A 24335-nucleotide genomic window follows, 5' to 3' on the forward strand; every position below is an offset into this window, starting at 1 on the left:
GGAAGTCAAAACTAGAATAAGAGCGCTAGACAGGAAGTAAAACACCAGGTATATGGAAATACAAAACAAGGTATGACATGCGTGACAGGTCATGACAGTACTCCCTACATCAAGGGGATGGATTCCAAACGTCCCAGAGTCTCCAAAACACAAAAAGTCAGTACTCCCGGGAGGTTTGAGTGAGGACTTAATAGTGGATCGCCAGGCCATGTGTCCCCGAATCCAGCAAAAAAGAGACAGGTGGCGGCGGCGAGTGGAAGACTGTACATACCTAACTATGTAAGAAAGTGGCATGACTCACTCGGGAGGAACAATGAAATAAGTGAGTACAGCAAGATACTTGCCAACCCTCCCGGATTTTTCGGGAGACTCCCGAAATTCAGCGCCTCTCCCGAAAACCTCCCGGGACAAAAATTTCTCCCGAAAATCTCCCGAAATTCAGGCGGACCTGAGTGACGTGTCGACAGCCTGTTTTCACGTCCGCTTTCCCACAATATAAACAGCGTGCCTGCCCAATCACGTTATGACTATAAAATGATCGAGGGCGAGTTCTTGGTTTCTTATGTGGGTTTATTGTTAGGCAGTTTCATTAACGTCCTCCCAGCGCGGCAACAACACACAACAACAGCAGTCACGTTTTCGTCTACCGTAAAGCAGTTCGTCTGCCGTAAACAGCAATGTTGTGACACTCTTAAACAGGACAATACTGCCATCTACTGTACATGCATATGTGACAATAACATCTAGGGCTTTTAGAGAGTGCAGTGCACAACAGCGCACACAACAAGGTGATGAAGCAGAATGCATCATCAGAGAGGGTGTTCAGCATGGTTAGAAAAATATTGACAGAGAATTGATTGATTGAATTATTTATTTCAAACCTGCACAGTACAACACACACTTTTTTTTTTTTAAACATTTTGGCAGGGACATTTATGCAAGGCTTGAAAAGGGGTTGGATGAAGCAAATGCTTATAATATCCCAAACCCTCTCACTCATTCCACATTTAACATAAACAATATAATACAAGAACAATACTATACAAACAAAAACAAGAAAAGCTCCTGTACACTAACAATACAATAGTACCACTGTTACTATAAAACAAGACAAGACGAGACAAAACACACACACACACACACACATACACACACACACAGGCCCAAACACTCTCTGACCATACACCTCTCTCCCATCGCTCTGTGCTTAGGGCATCACTCTCTTTCCTCCTCGTACTTCTTCAGTACTTCTTTTTTAAACAGTCTTTTAAATGTAATCATGTTAGAACAGGTTTTTAACTCGTCTCCTAAGTTGTTCCACAGACTGACTCCACGCACTGAAATGCACATTGATTTTAAAGTTGTTCTAAATTTAGGCAAATATAATTTGTTGTTTCCTCTTAGACTGTAACTATGATGAGCATCTCTATCCTGGAATAGGTTTTGTATATTGGATGGTAGAGAGTTTTGGGATGCCCTAAACATAATTTGAGCAGTTTTAAAATTGATCACATCGTGCAGTTTAAGTTGCTTTAACTCCATGAATAGTGGATTTGAATGATGTAAGTAGTGAACATTGGACACAATCCTAATGGCCTTTTTCTGCAGAGTGACTAAAGGCTGTAGATGGGATTTATAACAATTTCCCCAGACTTCAACACAATAGTTTAGATATGACATAATAAATGAATGATACAATAAAAGCAGAGCATTGGTGTTCAATAAATGACATGATCTCCTCATCATTCCAACACATTTAGCAACTTTTGTCCTCAGGTAATTTATATGAGGCTTCCATGATATATTTTCATCTATTACCACTCCTAAGAATGAATTTTGTTGAACATATTCTATTGGTGTATCATCGATAACAATCCTGATGGGTATTTCACTTTTGCGATTGCTAAAGAGCATGATTTTGGTCTTCTTTAAATTGAGAGACAATTTGTTGGTATTAAACCAAGTTTTTAACTTGATCATCTCCTCAGTTACAGAGGCCAGAAGTTGCTTAACGTCGTCACCTGCACATGTAATGGTTGTGTCGTCAGCAAAGAGGATGAACTTCAGCAGTGTTGATACTTTACATATTTCATTGATATACATTATAAATAGTGTGGGTCCCAGTATCGACCCCTGGGGGACTCCACAGGTTATGTTCATGAGTGTAGATTGATGTTGGTCGATCTGAACAATCTGCTGTCTCTCATTCAAGTAGCTCTTCAGCCATTTCCCTGCCACTCCCCTTATGCCATAGTTTTCCAGTTTGTTTACCAAAATCTGGTGATCAATGGTATCGAAAGCCTTTTGCAGGTCAATAAAAATTCCTAAAACAAATTTGTTTTTCTCGATACCATTAGTAATGTTCTCTATTAGATCACTTAGAGCTAATGAAGTTGACCTATTTTGTCGGAACCCATATTGACAATCAGATAATAATGTGTGTTTTTCAATGAAGCCACGAAGTCTATTATCAAATAATTTTTCCAAAATTATTTTGTGAAGTGGTGTTTGTCTCCAGATTTGAAGATGGGGATGACTTTTGAGAGTTTCATTTGTGAAGGAAATTGTCCAAGTTGAAAAGATAAATTGCAGATGTATGTGAATGGTTTGATGATTTCTTCCGCTACATTCCGGACCGTCCTCATGTCGAGGTCATAAATGTCACGTGATGTTTTGTTCTTGCTTTTATGAATAATCTCTAAAACTTCCTTTTCGACAGTCGGAGTAAGGAACATCGAGTAAGGATTTTTTCCAATAAGTTCCATAGGCTGTACATCATTAATTGGGATTTTGTTTGCCAGCTCAGGCCCAACTTTAACAAAAAACATATTGAAGCCGTCAGCAATCATCTTCTTGTCACTTATGATTTGGTCGTTCTCAACAAAAAACTCTGGATAACAAGGACTGTTTGAACCATGCCCAATAATTGTATTTAATACCTTCCAAATTCCCTTTATATCACTTTTCTTTTGGATTAATAGTTTGGTGGTGTATTCTTTTCTGCTTGCTCTTAATATGCTGGTTAATTTATTTTTATATGTTTTGTACTTTTGTTCTGTTTCTATGGTTTGATGCCTAAAAAAAGTCCTATATAAATAATTTTTCTTTTTGCAAGCGTTCGCAAGCCCTTTAGTTATCCATGGAGTTTTTGTGGAGTTAGTTATAGTGCATTTTTTGATGGGGCAGTGTGTATCATAAAGTGAGAAAAAAATGTCATGAAATAAATTATAAGCTGCATTTATATCTGACGTTTGAAAAACAGAATCCCAGTTGTGTTTTGCTAAATCATTCTTTAGTGCTGTTAATGATCTTTCTGTTGTGTCTCTACGATAATATTCACTATTTACAGGTTTGGATGTTTTGCAGTTAATATTATACACCATGAACACGGGTAAATGATCACTGACGTCACTCACTAACAAGCCTCCAGTTACAGTCTGATCTACAATGTTACAAAATATGTTGTCAATAAGTGTCGTGCTGTGTGTTGTGATTCTAGTGGGTCGTGTGATCAGTGGGAATAAGCCCATGGAGAACATGGTGTCAATAAATTTTGCTGTGTGTTTGTGTTTATTAGGATTCAAAAGGTTGATATTAAAGTCACCACATACTATATATTTTTTGTTTCTCTTAAATAATTTTTCCATCCATTCATTAAATATTTTTAAGTCGGATCCTGGTGTTCTATAAATGCAGCTTACAATAATGTGTTTCCTATTTGAAAATGATAATTCTACAGTGACGCATTCGAAGAGTTCCTCAACAGTTAAACACATATCAGTTACAATACTACAGCTGATATTTTTGTCCACATACAGAGCCACACCTCCTCCTCTCTTATTTTTACGGTTGGTGCAAAACATTTCATACCCATTTAATTCAAACTCATTACTTGTATTCTCATTCATCCATGTCTCTGAAATACCTATAATATTAAATGGAGATTTGAACTGATTCAAATAGTCCTGGATATCATCAAAATGAGAGTATAGACTCCTGCTATTAAAATGTACTAGAGATATGTTTTTATCTTGCATAAATGTTTTATCAAATGTGACGTCAGTATAATATAAACAATCATTGTTGGTGTTTTGAGGAGCATTTCTATCTGGATCCATTTCGCTCATAAATCTTTGTGATTTGTAGTTGATGTGGTCTGAGAAACTGATCGATTCCAAATTGTGGGAGTTTATCAAATCTTCATTCTCCTCTATTTCAGAGGAGAATTCACTATCAGAACTATCCATATAGTGTTATTTCAGAAACATGAAAGGAAGAAGAGGGTGTGTGATCATGGTCAGATAAATCATTCCTCTGTTCATGAAACATGAACAAGAGAAGAGGGCATATGGTCAAAGACTGTGGGCCACAGACACACAACACAAACATGCACACAACTGGACCATTCAAGCAAACACATAAACAATCTCTCATCCACACACACACAAACATACACTCGTACACTGCAGGCAATAAAATAAACATGGAAAACAAAAAAACAAAACAAAACAAAAAGCTCCCCCCAAGAGCTACTAAATATCCAATTGCAAAAGTAAAAAACTAAAGAAGTAATATTAACAAAAATATGCACACACATACACATACACATATATACATATATATACACATGCATATCATACATGCATGAGGTGTGGAAAGTATCACATATTTAATATGGAACAACTTTAAAATGCAAAAATAGTTTCCTAAATAATTCCCATTCATCACACCATATGCATAGTTAGGTTCGGATATCAAATAGAAACAAAATAAAAATAAAACTCTTATGTATCTTCTGTGTACAAAATAATATTGTGGTTTAGTGAAAAACAGAAAAAAGAAAAAAACAGTCACGTGGCAACATGACGCGTCAACAACCCAGGAAGTAAACAGATCCATGCCTGTCTCCTGCTCAGATAAGCACTGCGATGAAAAAGTCTTATTGAAGAAAAATCTAACAAAAATAGTCTTACCAAGTGTCGTATGTCCATGTCTCTGTGTGAGTACCCCCAAGTTCAGTGGAGTTTACGAGGCTGCGGAGATGAACTTTTCAGCCTCTGCTGGGTTGTCAAAAAAGTGTTGTTGGGAGCCTTTGGAGAGTTTGATAGTTGCTGGATAAATGAGAAAGGCTTCAAAACCAGCTTTCCGAGCGCTGTACATAGTGGAGTAGCAGGGTCGTCTCAGCTTGGCCGTCGCGTCACTGTAGTCCGGGGCAAAGCGAACGGAGTTACCGGAGAGCTGAAGAGGAACTTTCCTAGCCTCCTTCAGGATGCGGTCCCTATCCGTGTACCTCAGACACTTAACAATCATCGCCCTGGGACGGGGAGATTGTCGCGGGGGGCCGATGCGATGGGCCCGCATGAGCTCCGGAGGATTTACAGCCAAGGCAGGGAACCACTTGGGGATTTTGGCGGCCAGGTAAGACAGCGCGTTATTTCCTTCTTCGCCTTCTTTGATGTTGATGATTCTAATGTTATCCCTCCTGCTTCTGTCCTCGAGATCTATCATTTTTTTCTCAATCTTCGTGAGCATGCTGGTGAAATTGAGCATAGCGTCCTTATTGCTCTGGACACGTGTTTCAATAGAAGACACTTCATTGCGTACAGATTCTATATCGGCAGCGTGCTTAGATAAAGTATCTTGAATTGTACCAAGTTGATCCTCCAATCGCTGGAATCGCTTTTGGGATCTATCCTCAGCCTCATTGAAAAATTTCCTGAGTAAAGTCTCAAGATAGGCCTCAGTGACGACAGGTGTTTGAGACGAGGACGATCCCGACTCCATTGTTGCCCTTTTCATTAAACTTTTGTAACGGGTGTGCAACAAATAAGGAAAGCGTTGTTCGTAAATGAAAAAATTATGGCAGAAATCCAAGTAGCTTAGAGTTTTTTAGAGCATGCACAGGGGAGCTTCAGTTTTTGACGTGCTCTACTCCGCCATCTTGTTTAGTAACTATGTAGTCGGTCACGTGCCTGAACGTAAACTATGCAGTAACGTAGCAAGTGGTGTCCCAATTCCTAGGGAATTGGGACACCAATATATATGACATATATAGAATAGAACAAGGAAGGGCAATTCAACCCTTAACTCAACAATGAGCAGATGAGTGTTATGTGTGTGTAAATAAATGAACACTGAAATTCAAGTATTTCTCCTATTTATATTTATATATATACTGTATATATATATATATATATATATATATATATATATATATATATATATATACAATAAAATAAATGTATGTATATAGCTAGAATTCACTGAAAGTCTAGTATTTCTTATATATGTATATTAGAGATGCGCGGTTTGCGGGCACAACCGCGGAGTCCGCGGATTATCCGCGGATCGGGCGGATGAAATTTAAAAAAAGTAGATTTTATCCGCGGGTCGGGTTGGGTCGGGTCGGGCGGTTGAAATAAAAAAAAAATTAGATTTTAAATAGATTCAGGCGGGTGGCAGTTAAACCAATTCGGAAATATATATACATAGTTAAATGTTGTTACCCACATACGAAAAACGAGCAGGCACCTGCTGCATATGCCACAACAGAAGAAAAAAAAAAAGAGATGGACACTTTTACGGAGCGGAGAAGGCCCCCGACGCCTCGCCGGGGTCCGAGACCGAGGCCCCTTCCCCCGAGAGGGCCCCACCGGGAGCCGTAGCTGAGGCGATCCGCGAGAAGGGCCCGACGCACGTCCAGGGTCACCACCGCGCCCACCGCACCGACACCCCGCCTCGTCCGCCTTAGCCGCGGCCGGCGTCACGCGCAGCAGGTAAGCAGCTTACCTGCCCGCCACCCCCGTGGCCGGGGGCTCGTAACAGGGGTCACTCCGCGCGCTCCGCCCGCGCAGCTTACCTGCCCGCCACCCCTGTTGCCGGGGGCGCGTAACAGGGGTCACTCCGCACGCAGTGCGCTCACGAAAGGGGTGGGGCTCACCCTGGTTGATATAGACAGCAGGACGGTGGCCATGGACGTCGGAACCCGCTAAGGAGTGTGTAACAACCCACCTGCCGAATCAACTGGCCCTGAAAATGGATGGCGCTGGAGCGTTGGGCCCATACCCGGCCGTCGCCGGCAGCGAGACGCGCTTGGAGGTGCGCTCAGCGCGGCTCCCATATGATTGCGCACTGGTGTGCGTCTGGGTCGTGACAGCGTGGCACGCGAATGTCTGTACTGCATTGGATCAGTCTCCTTTCTTTAACAGGCAAAAGCTTTATAACCTCACTAATGCCTTGCATCGTCTATATTAGATATATAACAACGGGCGGGTGCGGGCGGGTGCGGGCGGATGGCGGGCGGGTGCGGTTCTGATCAAATGTTACATCGGGTGGATGGCAGATGGTTGACGACTTTCTGATGCGGTTGCGGATGAAATAATTGCCTATCCGTGCATCTCTAATGTATATATATACATATATATTGTAGCGTTGGATGGGTTTGACAAACGTCTTTGCTTGAAGAAGTCAAGAATTGCTGACGCAATGTGTGTTTGTACTTTTAATGATCACGTCAATTTCAAAAACACACACACACAAGTGAACGCAAGGCATACTTAGTCAACAGCCACACCTATCACACTGAGGGTGGCCCTATAAAACAACATCAACATTCACAAACATGCACCACACTGTGAATCCACACCAAACAAGAACGACAAACACATTTCTGGAGAACATCCGCACCGCAACACAACATAAACACAACAGAACCAATACCCACAATCCCTTGCAACACCAACTCTTCCGGGACGCTACACAGCCCCCACCTAGCTGGGTTCGTTGTCCCCAACAGCCCATGCGTTCATCACAAAGTCCCGCAAGTGCTGAGGCAACCGGCGTCGTCGACGCCCCTCTGATGTCGGCTGGCTGCTACCACTGTCTGCAGGTAGGTCGGAAGTGGGGGTTACCTCAGCATCCTCGTTGCTTCCTGGGGGTATCTCCCCCTGCGGCAGGGTGCTTGACTCCAAGTTCCCCCGGCTCTGGTCCAATGGCTGGTATGGGGCCAAGGTCCCACCCAGTGGCTGGTGAGCTTCGGGGAGAGTCCTTTCTTTCTCACCGGGTTATAGACCCAGACATACGCGCCTGGTTCAAAGTCCTGGCCTCGACTGCGGAGGTCATATGCCCGCTTCTGTTGGACCCCAGCCTCCGTCAGGCTGGTGCGGGCAAAATCGTGAGCCTCCCGCAGCCGCTCCACAAGGTTGTAGTAGTAGTCCAGGCCCAGTGCTCCTCTCACTTCTGGTTCTGGGGCTGGGCCAAAAACCAAATCAACAGGCGTGCGCAGTTCGTGACCAAACATCAATGATGCAGGGGTGCAGCGTGTGGACTCCTGCACCGCTGTCCTGTAGGCCCAAAGAATGAGTGGGAGGTGTAAATCCCAGTCTCTCTGCCACTTATCGGTGAGGATGGCAAGTTGTGTGGCCAAGGTTCTATTAAAACGCTCCACCAACCCGTCACTCTGAGGATGCAGCGGCGTGGTGCGAGTCTTTTTCACACCCAGGCGACGGCACACCTCTTGGAATACCTGGAACTCGAAGTTCCATCCCTGGTCACTGTGCAACTCCTCTGGAGCTCCAAATCGGCAGAACATCTCCGAAACCAATCTCTCTGCCGTTGTCGCAGCGCTCTGGTCGGGTACTGCATATGCTTCTGGCCATTTCATGAAGTAATCCATGGCCACCAAGATGTAACAGTTTCCGCTATCAGTGACCGGAAATGGGCCGAGAATGTCCACACCCACTCGTTCCATGGGGGCCCCCACCTGGAACTGCTGTAGGGGAGCATGGGAGCGGCGTGTGGGGCCTTTCTTTGCTGTGCAGGCATCACAGCGGTGGACGTGCATCTCCACGTCACGGCGACAGCCTGGCCAGTAAAAGCGCTGCCTCAGTCGGAGCAAGGTCTTGGTCACTCCAAAATGGCCAGTCCCTGGGAAGCCATGCATCACTTCGAGGACCTGAGGCCGCAGCACACGGGGCACCACAAGTTGGAGGGCAGCATGTTGTCCTGTCGGGGCTTCCCAGCGACGATATAGCAGGTCGCGAGACAACAGGAGGCTGTCCCACTGGGAGTACAGTGCTTTGGTCTCAGTGTCCAAGTGCACCACTGTGGCCCATTCCGGTCGCTGCTGTGCCCCCACCCAGCTGCGAGCTCTCTCAAGCACTGGGTCTTGTCTTTGATGGTCGATCAATTGTTGGGGGGTGAAGCTGTCCAGGTCGACTGAGATGTCATGTTGCCTGACTGCAGCTACTGATGGGTCTGGCATGCACCGCTCTGCCGCCCGCTGGCAGAAACGACACGCCTCCTCACAGGGCCGTCTGGACAGTGCATCAGCGTTGCCGTGCAGGCGGCCTGGTCGATGAGAAATCGTGAAGTCATATTCCTGCAAGATCTCGACCCACCTGGCCAGCTGCCCCTCGGGTTCCTTGAAGTTCAGCAACCAGGTGAGGGAGGCATGATCCGTCCGCAACACAAACCGTTGACCATAAAGGTAGGGACGGAAATGACGAAGGCCCAGGACAATTGCCAACAATTCCCGAAGGGTGACGCAGTAGTTCCGCTCTGGCTTGCTCAGCCCCCGACTGTAAAAGGCCACAACCTGCTCACCGTGATTCCCTTCCTGTGACAGCACAACCCCCACGCCGACATCACTGGCATCTGTAACAACCACGAAAGGTCGGCTGGGGTCTGGGTAGGCCAACACTGGGGCTCGGACCAAGGCCTCTCGCAGCTGTGCAAAGGCCTCATTGCAGCTGTCAGTCCATTCAAATAACTGTCCCTTGTGTGTGAGCTGGTGCAAGGGGCCAGCAATGGTTGCAAAGTCCTTGATAAATCTCCGGTAATAGGATGCCAGTGCCAAGAAACTCCGCAACTCTTTAACATCCCTTGGCGCCGGCCAGTTACGGACAGTGGCAACTTTGGCTGGATCAGTGGCAACACCTTGCCCACTGACGACATGCCCCAGGAAGGAAACTTCACGCCGAAGCAAATGGCACTTTTTGGGATTCAATCGCAGCCCAGCCTGACGAATGGCCTGGAACACATGCTGGAGGTTCTGTAGAGCCCCCTTAAATCCTGAAGCATGCACCAGGAGGTCATCCAGGTACACCACACAGCGATCACGGGGAATGGATGCCAGCACTCTCTCCATCAACCGCTCAAACGTGGCAGGTGCGTTGCAAAGCCCGAACGGCATCACCTTGAACTGCCAGAGTCCTTGACCTATTGTGAACGCTGTCTTTGGTCGAGCTTCGGCGGCCAACTCCACCTGCCAATAGCCACTGCGGAGATCCAGGGAGCTGAACCAGGAGGAGCCAGTGATGTAGTCCAGCGTATCATCTATGCGCGGCAACGGGTAGGAGTCCTTGCGTGTTACATCGTTGAGCCGTCTGTAGTCGACGCAGAACCGCCACGAGCCGTCCTTCTTCTTGACCAGAACTGCGGGTGCTGCCCATGGACTGCTGGAGGGCTCGATGACGCCCGCCTGGCGCATCTCCTCGATTTTCTCTTGGGCAGCCACTCGTTTGGCAAGGGGCAGACGGCGTGGGTGTAGCCGGATTGGTCGTGCGTCTCCTGTGTCGATGTCGTGGAGTACGAGACTGGTGTGCATGCAGTCTTCATCTTTCGCTGCAAAAATGTCTTGGAAGGCATTCAGTAAGCTTTTCAGTCGCTCCTGCTGGGTGGTATCCAGGCCTTGACTGCTTCGCTCAAACAGTTCTGCAATAGCCTGCTGGGTCTCTATAGTAAGCGGCCTATTAGTAGATGGGTTAGGGTGAGACTTCTTCTGGTCCACCATGAAGGCCGTAGCCGCGGATGGCTCTGTGGGGGCTGTCACTCTGCAGGCGCCTGGCTCATCAGTACCCTGGAGGGAAACTGTTTTCTCACCAAAATGAAGCATGGCCCTAGGCACATCGACCACAGCTCTCCACATCTCCAACAGGTCAAGCCCAACAATACAGGGGTCTTGAATGTTGGCCAGCCAGAATGGATGTCGTCTCTCTTGACCCGCCACCTTAATGCACACTGTCCCTTTGCCCAGCATGGCAGCCTTGCTCCCTGTGACGGTTGTAATTCGGGCGTTGGTGTTAGTCCAGCCTGATGGCAAGCTGTGTTGCAAGTGGGGAAGGACACCCGGCCGGATGATGGAGATAGTGGACCCCGTGTCAACCAGGGCTCTGCAGACTGTTCCATCAAGCTCACATTCCAGGTATAGCCCCCGGGCCCTGCCCAGGCGGCCCAGGCGCTGTGCATCACATTCGGGTACAGTGGAAACCATCCCGGGTGTCAGTTCCCCGACACTGACACCCCTCGCTAGTTTGACGACGCCTCAGCGGCAACATCAATGGGGGCAGGGGCTGGACAGTGTCTTGCAATGTGGCCAGGGACACCGCAGCGGTAACAGTTCACTTCGGTCTGCCTTCTCCGGGAGGAGCGTGGCCGTGGCGTTGCAGTCACTTGGTCGGCTCCCTCTCGTTCTGTCCCGTCCCATCCAGCCTGGCGGACTCGCGGAACATCACGGCGGCCATCTGGACACAGAACGTGCTCCACACGTTCGGCTTCAGTCAATGCGGCAGAGAGAGAGTGTTTAGCAAACAGTCTGAGATGTTCCCGAAGTCGTTCAGGCTGTAGACCACGGACAAAGGCTTGCACGGTGAGCTCTTCCTGTAATACTTCTGGAAACGCTGGGTGGCCCCTTCGCACCAGACGGCGAAGGTCGGCAGCATAAGCTCCGAGACTTTCTCCCTTCGTCTGCATGGATTGGTCGCCCGTAACGTCGTTGAAGAGCCTCACGCATGGCCCCCCAATCAGCCAATTCCTCCTCTTGTAAATCGACCAAACACTGTAGGGTTGGGCCTTCCAGGGACAGCGCCACATGCCCTGCGGTTGCCACATCAGACCAGCCATCCAAACGTGCTGCTAGCTGGACCTGGAGAAGGAAGGATTCAATAGAGCCTTCTCCACTATAGTGAGGAAGCTTTGGTGTGGCGATGCTTGGCCTGTAGTCATCTCGCAGGGAATTCGTGTCCACCATCACCGCAGGAGAGGTACTTCTTCGCCAGGCACTCCTTCCCACACGAGGCGCACTTCTTCCATCTGGCTGAACTTCCAATCTCATCCCATCATTTTGAGCTTCCATTCTTCCTCCAAATGGATGAGCCTCCCGTCCACTAGGGCGGCACAGGTTCCTCTCATTTACTTGTTGATGAGGTAATTGAGCCTCCAATCCACCAGGGCGGTGCTTGATCCTTTCCTCTTCCTGGTGACAAGGCAGGTGGTCTTCATCCGGAAGTGCATTCTCCCAGCACTTGATAAGATCTTCAAGCTTCTTTGAGAAAGCCATCCCACTTCTGACACCGATGTAGTGTTGGATGGGTTTGACAAACGTCTTTGCTTGAAGAAGTCAAGAATTGCTGACGCAATGTGCGATCATTTGTACTTTTAATGATCACGTCAATTTCAAAAACACAAACACACAAGTGAACGCAAAGCATACTTAGTCAACAGCCACACCTATCACACTGAGGGTGGCCCTATAAAACAACATCAACATTCACAAACATGCACCACACTGTGAATCCACACCAAACAAGAACGACAAACACATTTCTGGAGAACATCCGCACCGCAACACAACATAAACACAACAGAACCAATACCCACAATCCCTTGCAACACCAACTCTTCTGGGACGCTACAATATATATGAAATACTTGACTCCTCCCCTCTTAACCACGCCCCCCCCCCCCCCCCCCCCCAGAGCAACATCAGCAAATACGACATGTACAAACATGATGGTAAAAGTAATAGCAAATAAGCAGTTAGCGAAAAATAAAAAATAATACAGAAATGACAATGAGCATTATTACACTACAAATGGATCAATACAAATACCAATAGAAATAGCGCTATTGATAATGAACAATACCAATAATTTACCTTTATTATCAACAATACAGTTGTTTAAATGCAACAATACATATACGTAATTATAACTTGAGATACGAAAGAATGCAGAAAAAATGGAGGGGGAGAAAGAGAAGCAACCTACATTAACCTTGTAGATTGTTATAGTCACATAGGTTAAGCTTTGTCAGTGTGCCATGTGTTACACCCAGTTTACCCTAGGGCAACAACGTTAATATATGTTTGATGAAACGTGATTATGTGCATGAGTGTAAGTATGCATATGTACTTGTATATGTACAGAATGTGTATACATGTGTTTGTACAATGAATGTATATGTACAGAATGTGTATATGTGTTTGTACAGTGAATGTATGTGTACAGTATGTGTATGTGTATGTTTGTATATTGAATGTGCGTGTGGATGTACGAACTTTAGGTAGGTAAATATGTACTGTATTTGTGTATGTATGTGGGAGCGTAGGTACCTATGTACGTATGTGAGCATATGTGAATTTGTATGTACAATACATTCGACTCCCAGAGTGCGTGGGAGCCAGAGCACGGCCCCATCACCCCCGAGAGCCCAACCCACAAACAGTAGGCGTGGTGCCCAGGGAACCAGGGACCACCGCCCCCACGCAGCCAAGCCGGCCAGCGACAGGAACCCCAGAGCCCGGCCCACCGTACCGCCCACAAGGGTCAGCAGCAGGCCGCAGACAGACGCACCCGGCAGACGACAGGGCACGAGAAAAGCAGGGGACAGCCAGACCCCAAGCCAGCGAGAGACCACACCCCACACGGGCAGAAAGGCGAGACGCCCCGCCCGAGGGACCCAGAGACTCCCCGCAACCGGACGGGAAGACCGCCCCCGCCCCACCGGCAACCGGGCCCCCACGAGCCCACCCCCCACCCCCGGAGAGCGCGGCGAGGCCAGCCCCCGGCCACCCCACCCAAATCGGCCGCCGCAGGACCACCCAGGCACAGGGCCACGGGAACCACCCACCCCACCTGCAGGGACCCCAACGATGGAGATGGAACAACCAGCAACCGCCCCGCCGAGCCCCCCCCCCCTGAGGGAGGGGAAAAATTAAAAAAATAATATTAATAAAATATATTAAAAAATTAATTAATAAATAAATAAATAAAAAAAAGTACCTAATTTCTTACACACTTGTTATTACATATGTTGGCCAGAGGAGTAGCATTTCAAATTTGTACACACACTTGTTATTTCATATGTTGACTAGAGGGGGAGCACTTTTAAAACCGACACACAGTCAATTTGAAAATTCCCTCCCTTTTGGGACCACCCTCATTTTGATAGATTTCACCACCAGGGGTGCAAATGAGACATTCTCTATTAGATGCAATGGTTTTCCATATCGGGACCATGATGTCGGTGCTAACTTGTTCACCGGTCCTCATATGGCAGGTACTTTTCCTAGTTGATGTCTCAGGCAGAAATACAAGAACACACACACACACACACACACACACACACACACACACACACACACACACACACACACACATACATGCGTCATAGTTCAGGACTGAAGTTCTGATAACATATTAGTCAGACGTGTCAATATTTGACTATTAACAAACATTCTCAGGTCTAATTCATCTTATTGCCACATCGGGGTAGAAAATAGATGATTACAATTTATTTGTGAACCCAAACAAATCGTTAATTTGCTTTTTAAAATGCATGAAACTTCTGCAATGACGAAGTAACAAAATGCAAGACATTGCAAGGCTTACAGGGACTTAACGGCCCCGATTCATCATATTACAAAGTGACTAGACTACATTTGAATCATATATCTAAATATATACAATTTATTCATTCATCTTTATGGCTGTCACTCACAGGCGTTATCCTGCAAGCAGCCAGCAGGCTCTCATTATGCAAACTCAAACAAGACCGCAGAATTGAGTTTGCTGTCCCAGAGTAGCATAGGCAAATACAGCCTGACAACTCATATTGGAGGGGACTTAGGAGTTTGCTTAGGCATGAAAATCCACACGATGAAGACAACGGTTTGCACGTGCAAGAAATTTTGTCTGCAGCGAGAACAGAACAAACAACTTCCTGATCCTCAAATCCAACAAATCTTAATCAATATGAGTCAGTGCTTTAGACTGAGTAAAAAAAAGGAGGTGTCCATCTGTGTGTTTTGAATGTAAATATACTCCATAGCATCTAATTTTGTAGTTACACAAACCCGTATAGGCAGGAAGAAATATCATTTAAAGATATTTCCATTTGAAGTGTAGTTTATATGTAAAAGGGCTGGAGATGAAAGGATGCATTAAAACGTCCCAGGCTTCCACTTCCAGACTACACTGATTCAAATGTGAAAGATGGTGCAACAGAGCCTTCCTGTGGAAAAATAGTGATCTGCAGCTTAGGCCCAGTTTATAATTTCCAAAACCATCTATTTCCTAAACTGCTCGATCCGATTTATCTGAGTTTCTAAGCAGTAAAGTGGTCACATCCCCACTCGATACTGGGAAATGTCTCAATTATTGAGAGGCATCACAGAGATTGTTTGGCACCTTTGGCCTCTCCACATTTTGCTTGAGGATGCTCACCTTTAACTTCAGTTTCCTCTGTAAGGGTCTTGTCATCTTAGAGGTGTGTCTGGGATATTTATCCACTGGGAATGGATCATCATAGTCTGCTTTAGAATATCACAGTGACAGTTTGGTACTGTACAATGTTGGGATTCATGTTACCCCTCAAAGAACCACAGCTCCCCAATGCCAGCAGTGATCGTGCAGCCTTAGACTACGACGCTACCACTGTGTGTGACTGCAAGCATAGACAACACACAATTATATTGGTGCTACTTGGGTTGCCAATTATTTAGATGTTTAGTTATTAGAGAATTGTCAATATATACTGAACAGTTATACAAGCTGTACACTGACTACTCTAAACTATATCAACTTAACGTCTGTGTTAATGTTCTTTGAGAGTAAATGATAAAGTGGTTGCTAAGGTGTCACTTTTGAGAGATACTGTACTTGTTATCCTTAATATTATCTGTGGTCGGCCAAGCCCTTGTTTAAGACCATGATGAAACAATAAGCTTAAGGTGACAGGTCAAAAGAAAGTGGTGCATTTTTAGGTATGACAAAATGAAAATGATACTGCAATTGAAAACTTGAAAAAATGATGGCCTCTTTTAAGTTATCCTATTCTATTAGGTTATAGTCACTAGTTCTCACCATTCCCCACTTGAATGTTGCTGACAAAGCTTCAACTAAAAAAAACAAAAATATAATATTGCACAGATAATTAATAATTGTGTGTATATTTACAAGTGTTTATGGAGGATTATGTTTTGACTGTTAACAGTTTTGAGGAACACAAAATACATTTTTCTCTGGTCGACAGATTTACTTGAGATTTAATGTTTTCATTGACATATCTTTCTTGTTTAGATACACAAATTTGCCGTGAACACAAATAGAAGGCAATCGAGTTAGGAATTTGCAGATTTATTTATCGGATTTATTTCAGTCCATTGTAAAAAAAATAAAAATCAAAACTTGTTTTAATGCAGATATTTACAAATTTACACACAATGGTAAGACACCGTTATAGATGTGACCTTTGTGATATGAGAAAATAGTTGCTGTATCAACATATTAATTTTAAGTAGCAAATGTTTGTTTATACATTAATAAAATGTACAAAAACATGTTTACATTCAAAGTGAAGACCAATAAATATATGTATAGTTATCAATCTGACTGGCAAATTTTATAAAATATCTGTCAAAGTGCATGTTTTAATGTTAAAAACAATAAAATGCAAACAAATAGTAACTGCTTGAAAATATATTTTTAAGACAATAACTTTTGTCCAATTTGGACTTGCATTGTGCCCTAAAAGTATTTACTGGCAACCCTTTTGCCCTAAAAATATCCCTCCATTATTTTAATGAACCAAACAATAACATATTTGTTGGGTTAACTAATCATCTTCCACTTCTCTATAGCAGACATGTCTGCACTTACTTGACTGAGACTGACAAGAAAATGTCATGATGATGATTTTAAAAACATCAGTCCAGCAAATATTCAGCAATCTTCTTCAGAAAGATAAACAAGACACTTGCTGACACAGTGCATTCAGACATAATTCACAGCGCTTCACTTATTACACATTTTGTTATGTTACAGCCTTATTCAAAATTGGAATACATTCATTGTGTCCACATAATTCTACAGACAATACCCCATAGACAATGTGAAGGTTTGTTTTTTTTAAACATTTTGTACATTTATCAAAAATTCAAAAAATACAAAATCCCTTGTACGTATGTATTCACAACCTTTGCTCAATACTTTGTTGATGAACACGATGCCACAAGCTTGGCACACCTATCTTTAGGCAGTATTGCCCATTCCTCTTTGCAGCACCTCTCAAGCTCCATCAGGTTGGACGGGAAGCAATGGTTTTCATCCAGGATGTCTCTGTACACTACTGCATTCATTTTAGTCTGGTCAGGGAGGTGACCAAGAACCCGATGGTCACTCTGTCAGAGCTACAGCATTCCTCTTTGTAGAGAGGAGAACCTTCCAGAAGGACAACCACCTCTGCAGCAAACCACTAATCAGATCTGTATGGTAGAGTGGCCAGATGGAAGCCATTTCTTAGTAAAAAGTTTTCCAAAATGCACCTGAAAGATTTTCAGACCATAAAACAACTTCTTCTGATCTGATGGGACAAAGATTGAACTCTTTGGTGTAATGCCAGGCATCATGTTTGGAGAAAACCAAGGACCGCTCATCACCAGGCCAATACCATCCCTACAGTGAAGCATGGTGGTGGCAGCATCATGCTGTGGGGATGTTTTTTAGTGTCAGAAAATGGGATAGAGGGAAAGATGAATGCCGCGATTAACAGAGACATCCTGGATGAGAACCAACGCTTCCCATTACACCTGATGGAGCTTGAGAGGTGCTGCAAAGAGGAATGAGCGAAACTGCTCAAAGATAGGTGTGCCAAGCATGTTGTATTACATTCAAAAATACTTGAAAATGTAATTGCTGCAAAAAGTGCATCAACAAAGTATTGAGCAAAGGCTGTGAATACTTACGTACCTTTTTATCTTTTAATAAGTTTGATGAGCTTTTTTTTTTTTTAACCCCTTTTCACTTTGTCATTAAAAGGTATTGTGTGTCGAATTTTGAGGACAAAAATGAATGTATTCCATTTTGGAATAATGCTGTAGATAAAGTGGAAAAGGGGAAGCGATGTGAATACTATCTGGATGCATTGAGACTCATGTCTACCACAATATTCAAATTGACATTCTAAAACAGTGCCAAGTTCACTAATATGCATTTGAAATTATTAGTGCAATTAAAACTTGTTGTAAATAAAATATCTAATATTCTAGGCAGCAAAATAAAAAAAAAAGCTGCTGACCTTCTAGTGACTATGACTCCATTTGGTTAGAGGCAGCTCAGCAAACAGGATTAATATGTCTCTGTAAAACAGTTCAAACTAAAATAATCCAATTATGATGGCAGTTAAAAGCTTTCATTACATTTTTGCAATTTACAAAGTTCTGCCGCTCTGACACAGACGCAGTTAAAGTAACACTAAAAGGGTCTCTGACATCTCATGTTCTCGGTTCTGCAAAGATATTTTTTCCCATTTTTGTGCAGCGCGACTGAAGAGTGGGAAAGCGTGTGAGCTGAAGGGCAATGTGAAATCAGGGCGCTGCACTGATATTTGCTCCATCTCTGAGAATACAATAGGCCGGGGCTGGAGGAGGCTTTTAAAATGTGCTGTCTCTTCAATGTTCCAGATAAGTTTCTTCCCGCTGACAGACATCGCACGGCAGCGAAGGATCAAAGACATGCAGCAAAAAAGGCGCCGGCGTCAACTTCACGAAGCTGACTAAGTGAGGTTGGTAATTTTGCTAAAAGTGTTATTTTAGGAAGCCTTTATAGAGCAGACACGAGTGACCAGTGCTTCTTTTGTTCTCCAGGCAGAAAAGAAGGTCACGAAGGTTAACCCTAGTAATGCGCTGCCGTGTTAACTGTCGAGATCCATCACTGCCGGAACATCTGGGTTGGCTGGAGTCCAACCCTACGCCCTGGAGCATAAAACAAATCAATTTTTAATTTCTAATTTGAAATTAGATCCCACATAAACTACCTCTGCGCTAGAAGCCCTGAGAGGTGAGTCCATTTTCCGCTTTTTCCTGGGACCGATTGCTGCCAGCGCTGTTAGGTTGGCTTCCCGCTGCCTTATTTGCGCCAGCTCCTGCTGTTGCATCTGGATTACAAACAAGAAAGCAAGTAGAAACAAATTCATTGTCATGTCACAGAAGGAATGTTACACACTCAAGATGACAACCACTGTACAAACCTCTTTGGCCTTCTGTTTCAGCCTGAGCTGCTCTGGGTCTTCTTGTCGTGACCGAGACTGCAGAAAAGTTGACAACACAGATTGCATTAGTTTTCTCACTCATTTATTTTACTTGCTTGTCTAAGGCCCTATTCTTTTTTTTTTTTTCGAGTATACCTATGAATATTTTTTAATTAATTGTAAATATTAAATAAACGTAAATAAAAATTTGCTTGAAGCAGTGCATATTGGATAAATCATGTATCTCACCTGGACAGAAGTGTTGCGTATGTATTTTGACAAGTTGGTACACTTTGACAGCCATTTAGGACCCAAAACCAGCGAGAACGGCATGGTCCCCCCGACCCCCACCCCATATTCTTCATGAGGATTATGAGACATTTATCACCTAAATGGGAATGTATGAACATCCTAGAAGTCGGCATCCTAATGACAGCAGACCTTGCACAGTAAGTGATGTTTTATTATGTTTGTTGGCCCTCATAAAGTCTGCAGTGATGAAGAAAAAGAAAAAAAAGAAACATGATGCGTTTTTTAAATTAATACGCCATGTATGCTTGAAATAATCAAAATACATAAGTATTAAATGTTTTTATAAATGTGCCTGTGACTACATTACATATATACTTACATCTTGTATATAAAATCTCAATGGAGGTGTTTTTTAAGGGCTTTGTAGGCATAATTGCACAGCTCCCATATGCTCCAATGTAAGTTAACTTTTGATCGCAATTATTTAATATTTACAATGCAAAAAAAACAAAAACATCCATCGTCATGTCTTTCATAATAATTGTGAACGATAGGCAAAATTCAAAAAAAAAAAAGTGCTGTTCCCTTTTAAATTAGGCAAAAGTTGTGAATAAAGGCGGGCTCATTTCTAAAAGATTTTGTCAGAAAGTCTTTTTTTCTTGGTTGAGTGAAAAGAATGGAGTTTTAGGTTTTACTAATACTTATGAACATCATTGAAATCCGTGAAAAAGATAACACTTTAAATTTGAAAAGGCCTTATCAATCCAGGTCATGCTTACGTGTGTCGCTATGGTGATGTAACATGTGCACGCACTAAAGCTGTCAACAACGATGTGCATTTTCATTTTTGATCGCTAATTCAGAGTGGCATTAAGGCCATTTTATCCTCATCGCAATGGATGTTTCCAGATGTCTTAATTGAAGTGATCAGAATAAATTTGATAGTTTACTGGAAGTTTTTTTAAATCATTTTATTACGTGTGGTATAGACTGCATCTAAACTTCAAGTACAATAAAATGTTTCACCTTCCAGGGGCGCTGGACTTATTGTAGCCTCAGAAGTGGTAAAAACAAAAGTATTTATAAGTCGATGGGAGAATACGAAGAAAGGCCAGATTTAATGGTTGCTCCACCTTAAGAGCGCATTCTGGATAAAGTTGAGGGGGAAAATGTGCAGCTTTTTTCATTTCAGTACATGTGAGACGAGGGCCCCTCGCGAACACATACGAGTAAAGACTAAGCTGTCCATGTTAATCACGTTGTCATACAGTTACCTTGGCAGCCTTCAGGAGGATCTCCCTCTCCAGCTCTTCTTTCTTCTGCTTCTCCATCTGATCCAGCTGCTCGAAGAATTTGAGCTGGGCTCGCACTTCGGTGACCTGCTCATGCCGCTTATCTTCCTTAAGGGGGTGGGGGGAATGCGACAGCAAAAGGTGAAAATCAAACATCTGTGCTGTGATGCGTCTCTCCCACTGACACACTCATTGATGATGATTACTTTGAAGGTTGAGTTCTTCTGCTGTGCCACTTGGGAGACCTTTTCCATCAGGCTCTGTAGTCTGAACTGAGCAGCATGGGAAATATAGTTTACAACGTTCACCCCTAATTCCTGGACACCAAAATTTCTACCTGCCACAAAAGAGAGAGTGAACAAATTCCAGAAAGGTGAGAATGAAACCACCTTTCAGAAGCAGAAATGTGTGTTTGTTCCTTTGCATGCATGTGTGTGTCTCACCAATTTCCAGAGCTCTCTGAGAGAGCAAGTACGTGGAGAGGAAAGCCTCGTCCTTACAAGATCGGGTCACAGCACCAACAAGCACTGAGTTAGTTGCTAGGATACAAGCACTCTCTTCTGACAGGTTTACTCCGGCCATTGAGGCCACATCATTGATATCGTCGTCATCCCTGGGATATAAATAAATACATTATTTAAATATAAGCAATAGCGCAAGCATTAGCGGATAGTTCAGTGGATAATTGACCACAATGGAAATGGAGTGCAGATTTCAGTTCAGTGTAGATGTCACAGCATAATTGACTTGAGACCTGTGTCACAGACCTCAAGGTTGCACCGCTTATTCGCTGTATTTTGTTCTTCTGAGCAGCCTGGAGAGGAGTTTGGCTGACAACTTGAACACATTTAGCACCCAGAGTCTGCTTGACTGTAGAAACAAAAAGGACAACGATACAGTGATACAGAGCATCCACAAGATGGCAGTAGCATTATCCCTAATGGCAAATGGATGACTAACAGAGTCATACAGTTGTGCTTTAAATCATTCAACCCTCAGTGTCAAATTTCATAAATGTATTTACAAAAGTTGCAAACTTGCAGTAATTTGCATTTAAATATCTTAAAACATTAATTTTGTTTTCAAACTGGCCATCTCTATAAAGTTTGTACATTTTGAAAATAACAATAATTTACCATGGTGGTAGAATTATCTAAAGTACAACTGTAGATGTTGACAATAAGGCTAATTGCATTCGGAAAATTATGACACCTGAATTAAGCTGCTTGACCAGAGGCGGCTGTCCCAGATTGATGCGACTGTGAGATGGTCCTCTGAGAGTTACTATTGACGACTGAGCCAACGTCCCCTGAGGCTTCACCATCACCCCTTGTTGCTTGGGAACAATCTACACACATTTACAGAGATTCAGCACAAACTGTCAAGTACGTTTTCCACATGAATGCCAATGTGAATAATTAGATAGAAACAAACAACAAAAATACCATTCCAGATTTACTATAAGGCGGTTGAGAGACAGTGACAATGGTGGTTTTGTTTGCAGAAGTGCTGGTGGCTGCAGAGATAGCGGCTGTGGGGGAAAGTGGGGGTCGCATCACCACTGTTGTCAGGGCTGAAGAAGCCACAGCCGCAGGTTGAGCGCTTGTACGAGGCTGGAGGCTCTGCTGGATAAAAGCGTCTGCATCTGGGGTCAACTGGCGCAGAGCTGGGAGGCTTCGCTAGAGTCAGACATATGGCAGAGATAAGACAAATTAAAACTTGCAATAGTTTTTAAGATACAATAAGGAAAACCAGAAAAAAACATTTTCAAAAATTCTGTCACTTACTTGTGTGCAAGTAATGAAAACATGTTTTCCTCCCACAGTGTTTACAAAAATGTAAATTAGCTACAGCAAATTACTTTTCATTCAACAACCCGTCTACGGAAGTTATTCTTCTACCATGTTGTATTTTCTAAAAAATTACTTATTTGAAATCTCTACATTTGCCCACTTTTGCCAGAACAAGGTGCCAGTTAGAACAAACAAACACAAAGTCTTACCTTTAGGAAAGGCACAAGGTAAGGCTGTGGTGACGAGTTAAGCTCCTTGTACAACCTAGTGGTAAACTCTTCAGGCTCGAGCTTTGCTTCCTGTTGAACAAAAACACAAACAAATATTAACGTGCAGTGGCAGACAGTAGGCAGGTGAAACGTCGACCAAACACCTCTTCTGAAACCAATCACGCACATCTGGCTTCGAAACAATAGTGCAACGCGTCACATCCAGTCTAACTAATGTAACATAATGAAAAATGTCTTACATTATGATCAGTGTTTGATTAAAAAAAAAAAAAGTGGTATTTCCACCTAAATAAATGCAGTTACCTTGATGAATATAAAGTGGGACATTTTGTGGCCAATTAAAGATTGTTTAGCAGGCTGAATACCACACTTTTATAACAAATAGAGAAGGCTTACACATTGTCATGAGGCAAAATGAATATGATTAACTTGTACAACACGTAATGTACAGAACATAAGAAGCATTTATTCAGGTCAAAAGTATCTGTCTTGGGTACAGTTATTAATGATAAAAAATTATAACTACAGTATTTTTATTGAATTAATTTTGAGTTAACTAATATATGAACAAAATGTGATTAAACGCGAATAACAAAATGTAATCGTTTGGTAGCCCATATGCTGTATATATATATATATATATATATATGTATATATATACACACACACACACACACACACACACATATATATATATATATATATATATATATATATATACACATACATACATACATACATACATACATACATACACACACACATATATATATATATATATATACACACATATATACACAGTATATATATACTGTATATATATATATATATATATATATATATATATATATATATACACACACACACACACACACAGTATACACAGTATATATACTCCTTTCTGAGCTGCCACCTTATCGTGGTAGAGGAGTTTGCGTGTCCCAATGAGCTATGTTGTCCGGGGGCTTCTATGCCCCCTGGTAGGGTCTCCCTAGACGAACAGGTCCTAAGTGAGGGATCAGACAAAGAGCAGCTCAAAGGCCTTTATGGAAAATAACAATCAAGGACTTAGATTTCCTTTGCCCGGGTGACGTTCACCGTGGCCCCCCTCTGGAGCAAGGCTTGTAGGTGGGGCACGATGGCGAGCGCCTGGTGGCTGGGCCTGTCCCCATGAGGCCTGTCTCCATGGGGCCCGGCCGTGGGTCCCCCCTCCAATGGGCTTACCACTCATAGGAGGGGCCATAGAGGCATTTTGAGCGTCTGCTGGGAATGTCGAGCAGAGTCTCCTGTCAGAGAGAGTTTCAATTCCCACCTCCGTAAGAACTTTGAACAGGTCAAGAGGGAGGTGCTGGATATTGAGTCCGTTCTGTACCTCTACTGTCAAGGCGGTCATTTGGAGCTGTGGCTGCAAGGTGATTGGTGCCTGTCATGGCGGTAATCCTAGAACCCGCTGGTGAGGGATG

General features: G+C 43.6%; 1 protein-coding gene and 1 long non-coding RNA gene across 3 annotated transcripts in view; one reads left to right on the forward strand and one right to left on the reverse strand.

The window, feature by feature from the left end:
* Positions 1-4880: 4880 nt before the first annotated feature.
* LOC140678822 (uncharacterized) lies at positions 4881-19494 on the forward strand. Its single transcript, XR_012050471.1, has 3 exons — positions 4881-5418; positions 18740-18840; positions 18923-19494. It is a non-coding gene; the product is annotated as an uncharacterized lncRNA (long non-coding RNA).
* LOC133618829 (transcription initiation factor TFIID subunit 4-like) overlaps positions 16416-24335 on the reverse strand; it is a 30126-nt gene continuing 22206 nt past the window's right edge. For both annotated transcript variants that reach the window (XM_061979583.2, XM_061979576.2), the window contains 10 exons: positions 22852-22941; positions 22295-22528; positions 22062-22197; positions 21617-21719; positions 21293-21462; positions 21056-21186; positions 20832-20957; positions 19306-19362; positions 19093-19212; positions 16416-19030 (listed from right to left, as the gene is read on the reverse strand). In XM_061979583.2, the coding sequence (XP_061835567.2) occupies positions 18863-19030; positions 19093-19212; positions 19306-19362; positions 20832-20957; positions 21056-21186; positions 21293-21462; positions 21617-21719; positions 22062-22197; positions 22295-22528; positions 22852-22941 (1335 nt within the window). In that variant the 3' untranslated portion in view covers positions 16416-18862. The remainder of the gene's footprint in view (positions 19031-19092; positions 19213-19305; positions 19363-20831; positions 20958-21055; positions 21187-21292; positions 21463-21616; positions 21720-22061; positions 22198-22294; positions 22529-22851; positions 22942-24335) is intronic.

The sequence above is a fragment of the Nerophis lumbriciformis genome, linkage group LG01, assembly GCF_033978685.3.
Source record: "Nerophis lumbriciformis linkage group LG01, RoL_Nlum_v2.1, whole genome shotgun sequence".
Lineage (NCBI taxonomy): Eukaryota > Metazoa > Chordata > Actinopteri > Syngnathiformes > Syngnathidae > Nerophis > Nerophis lumbriciformis.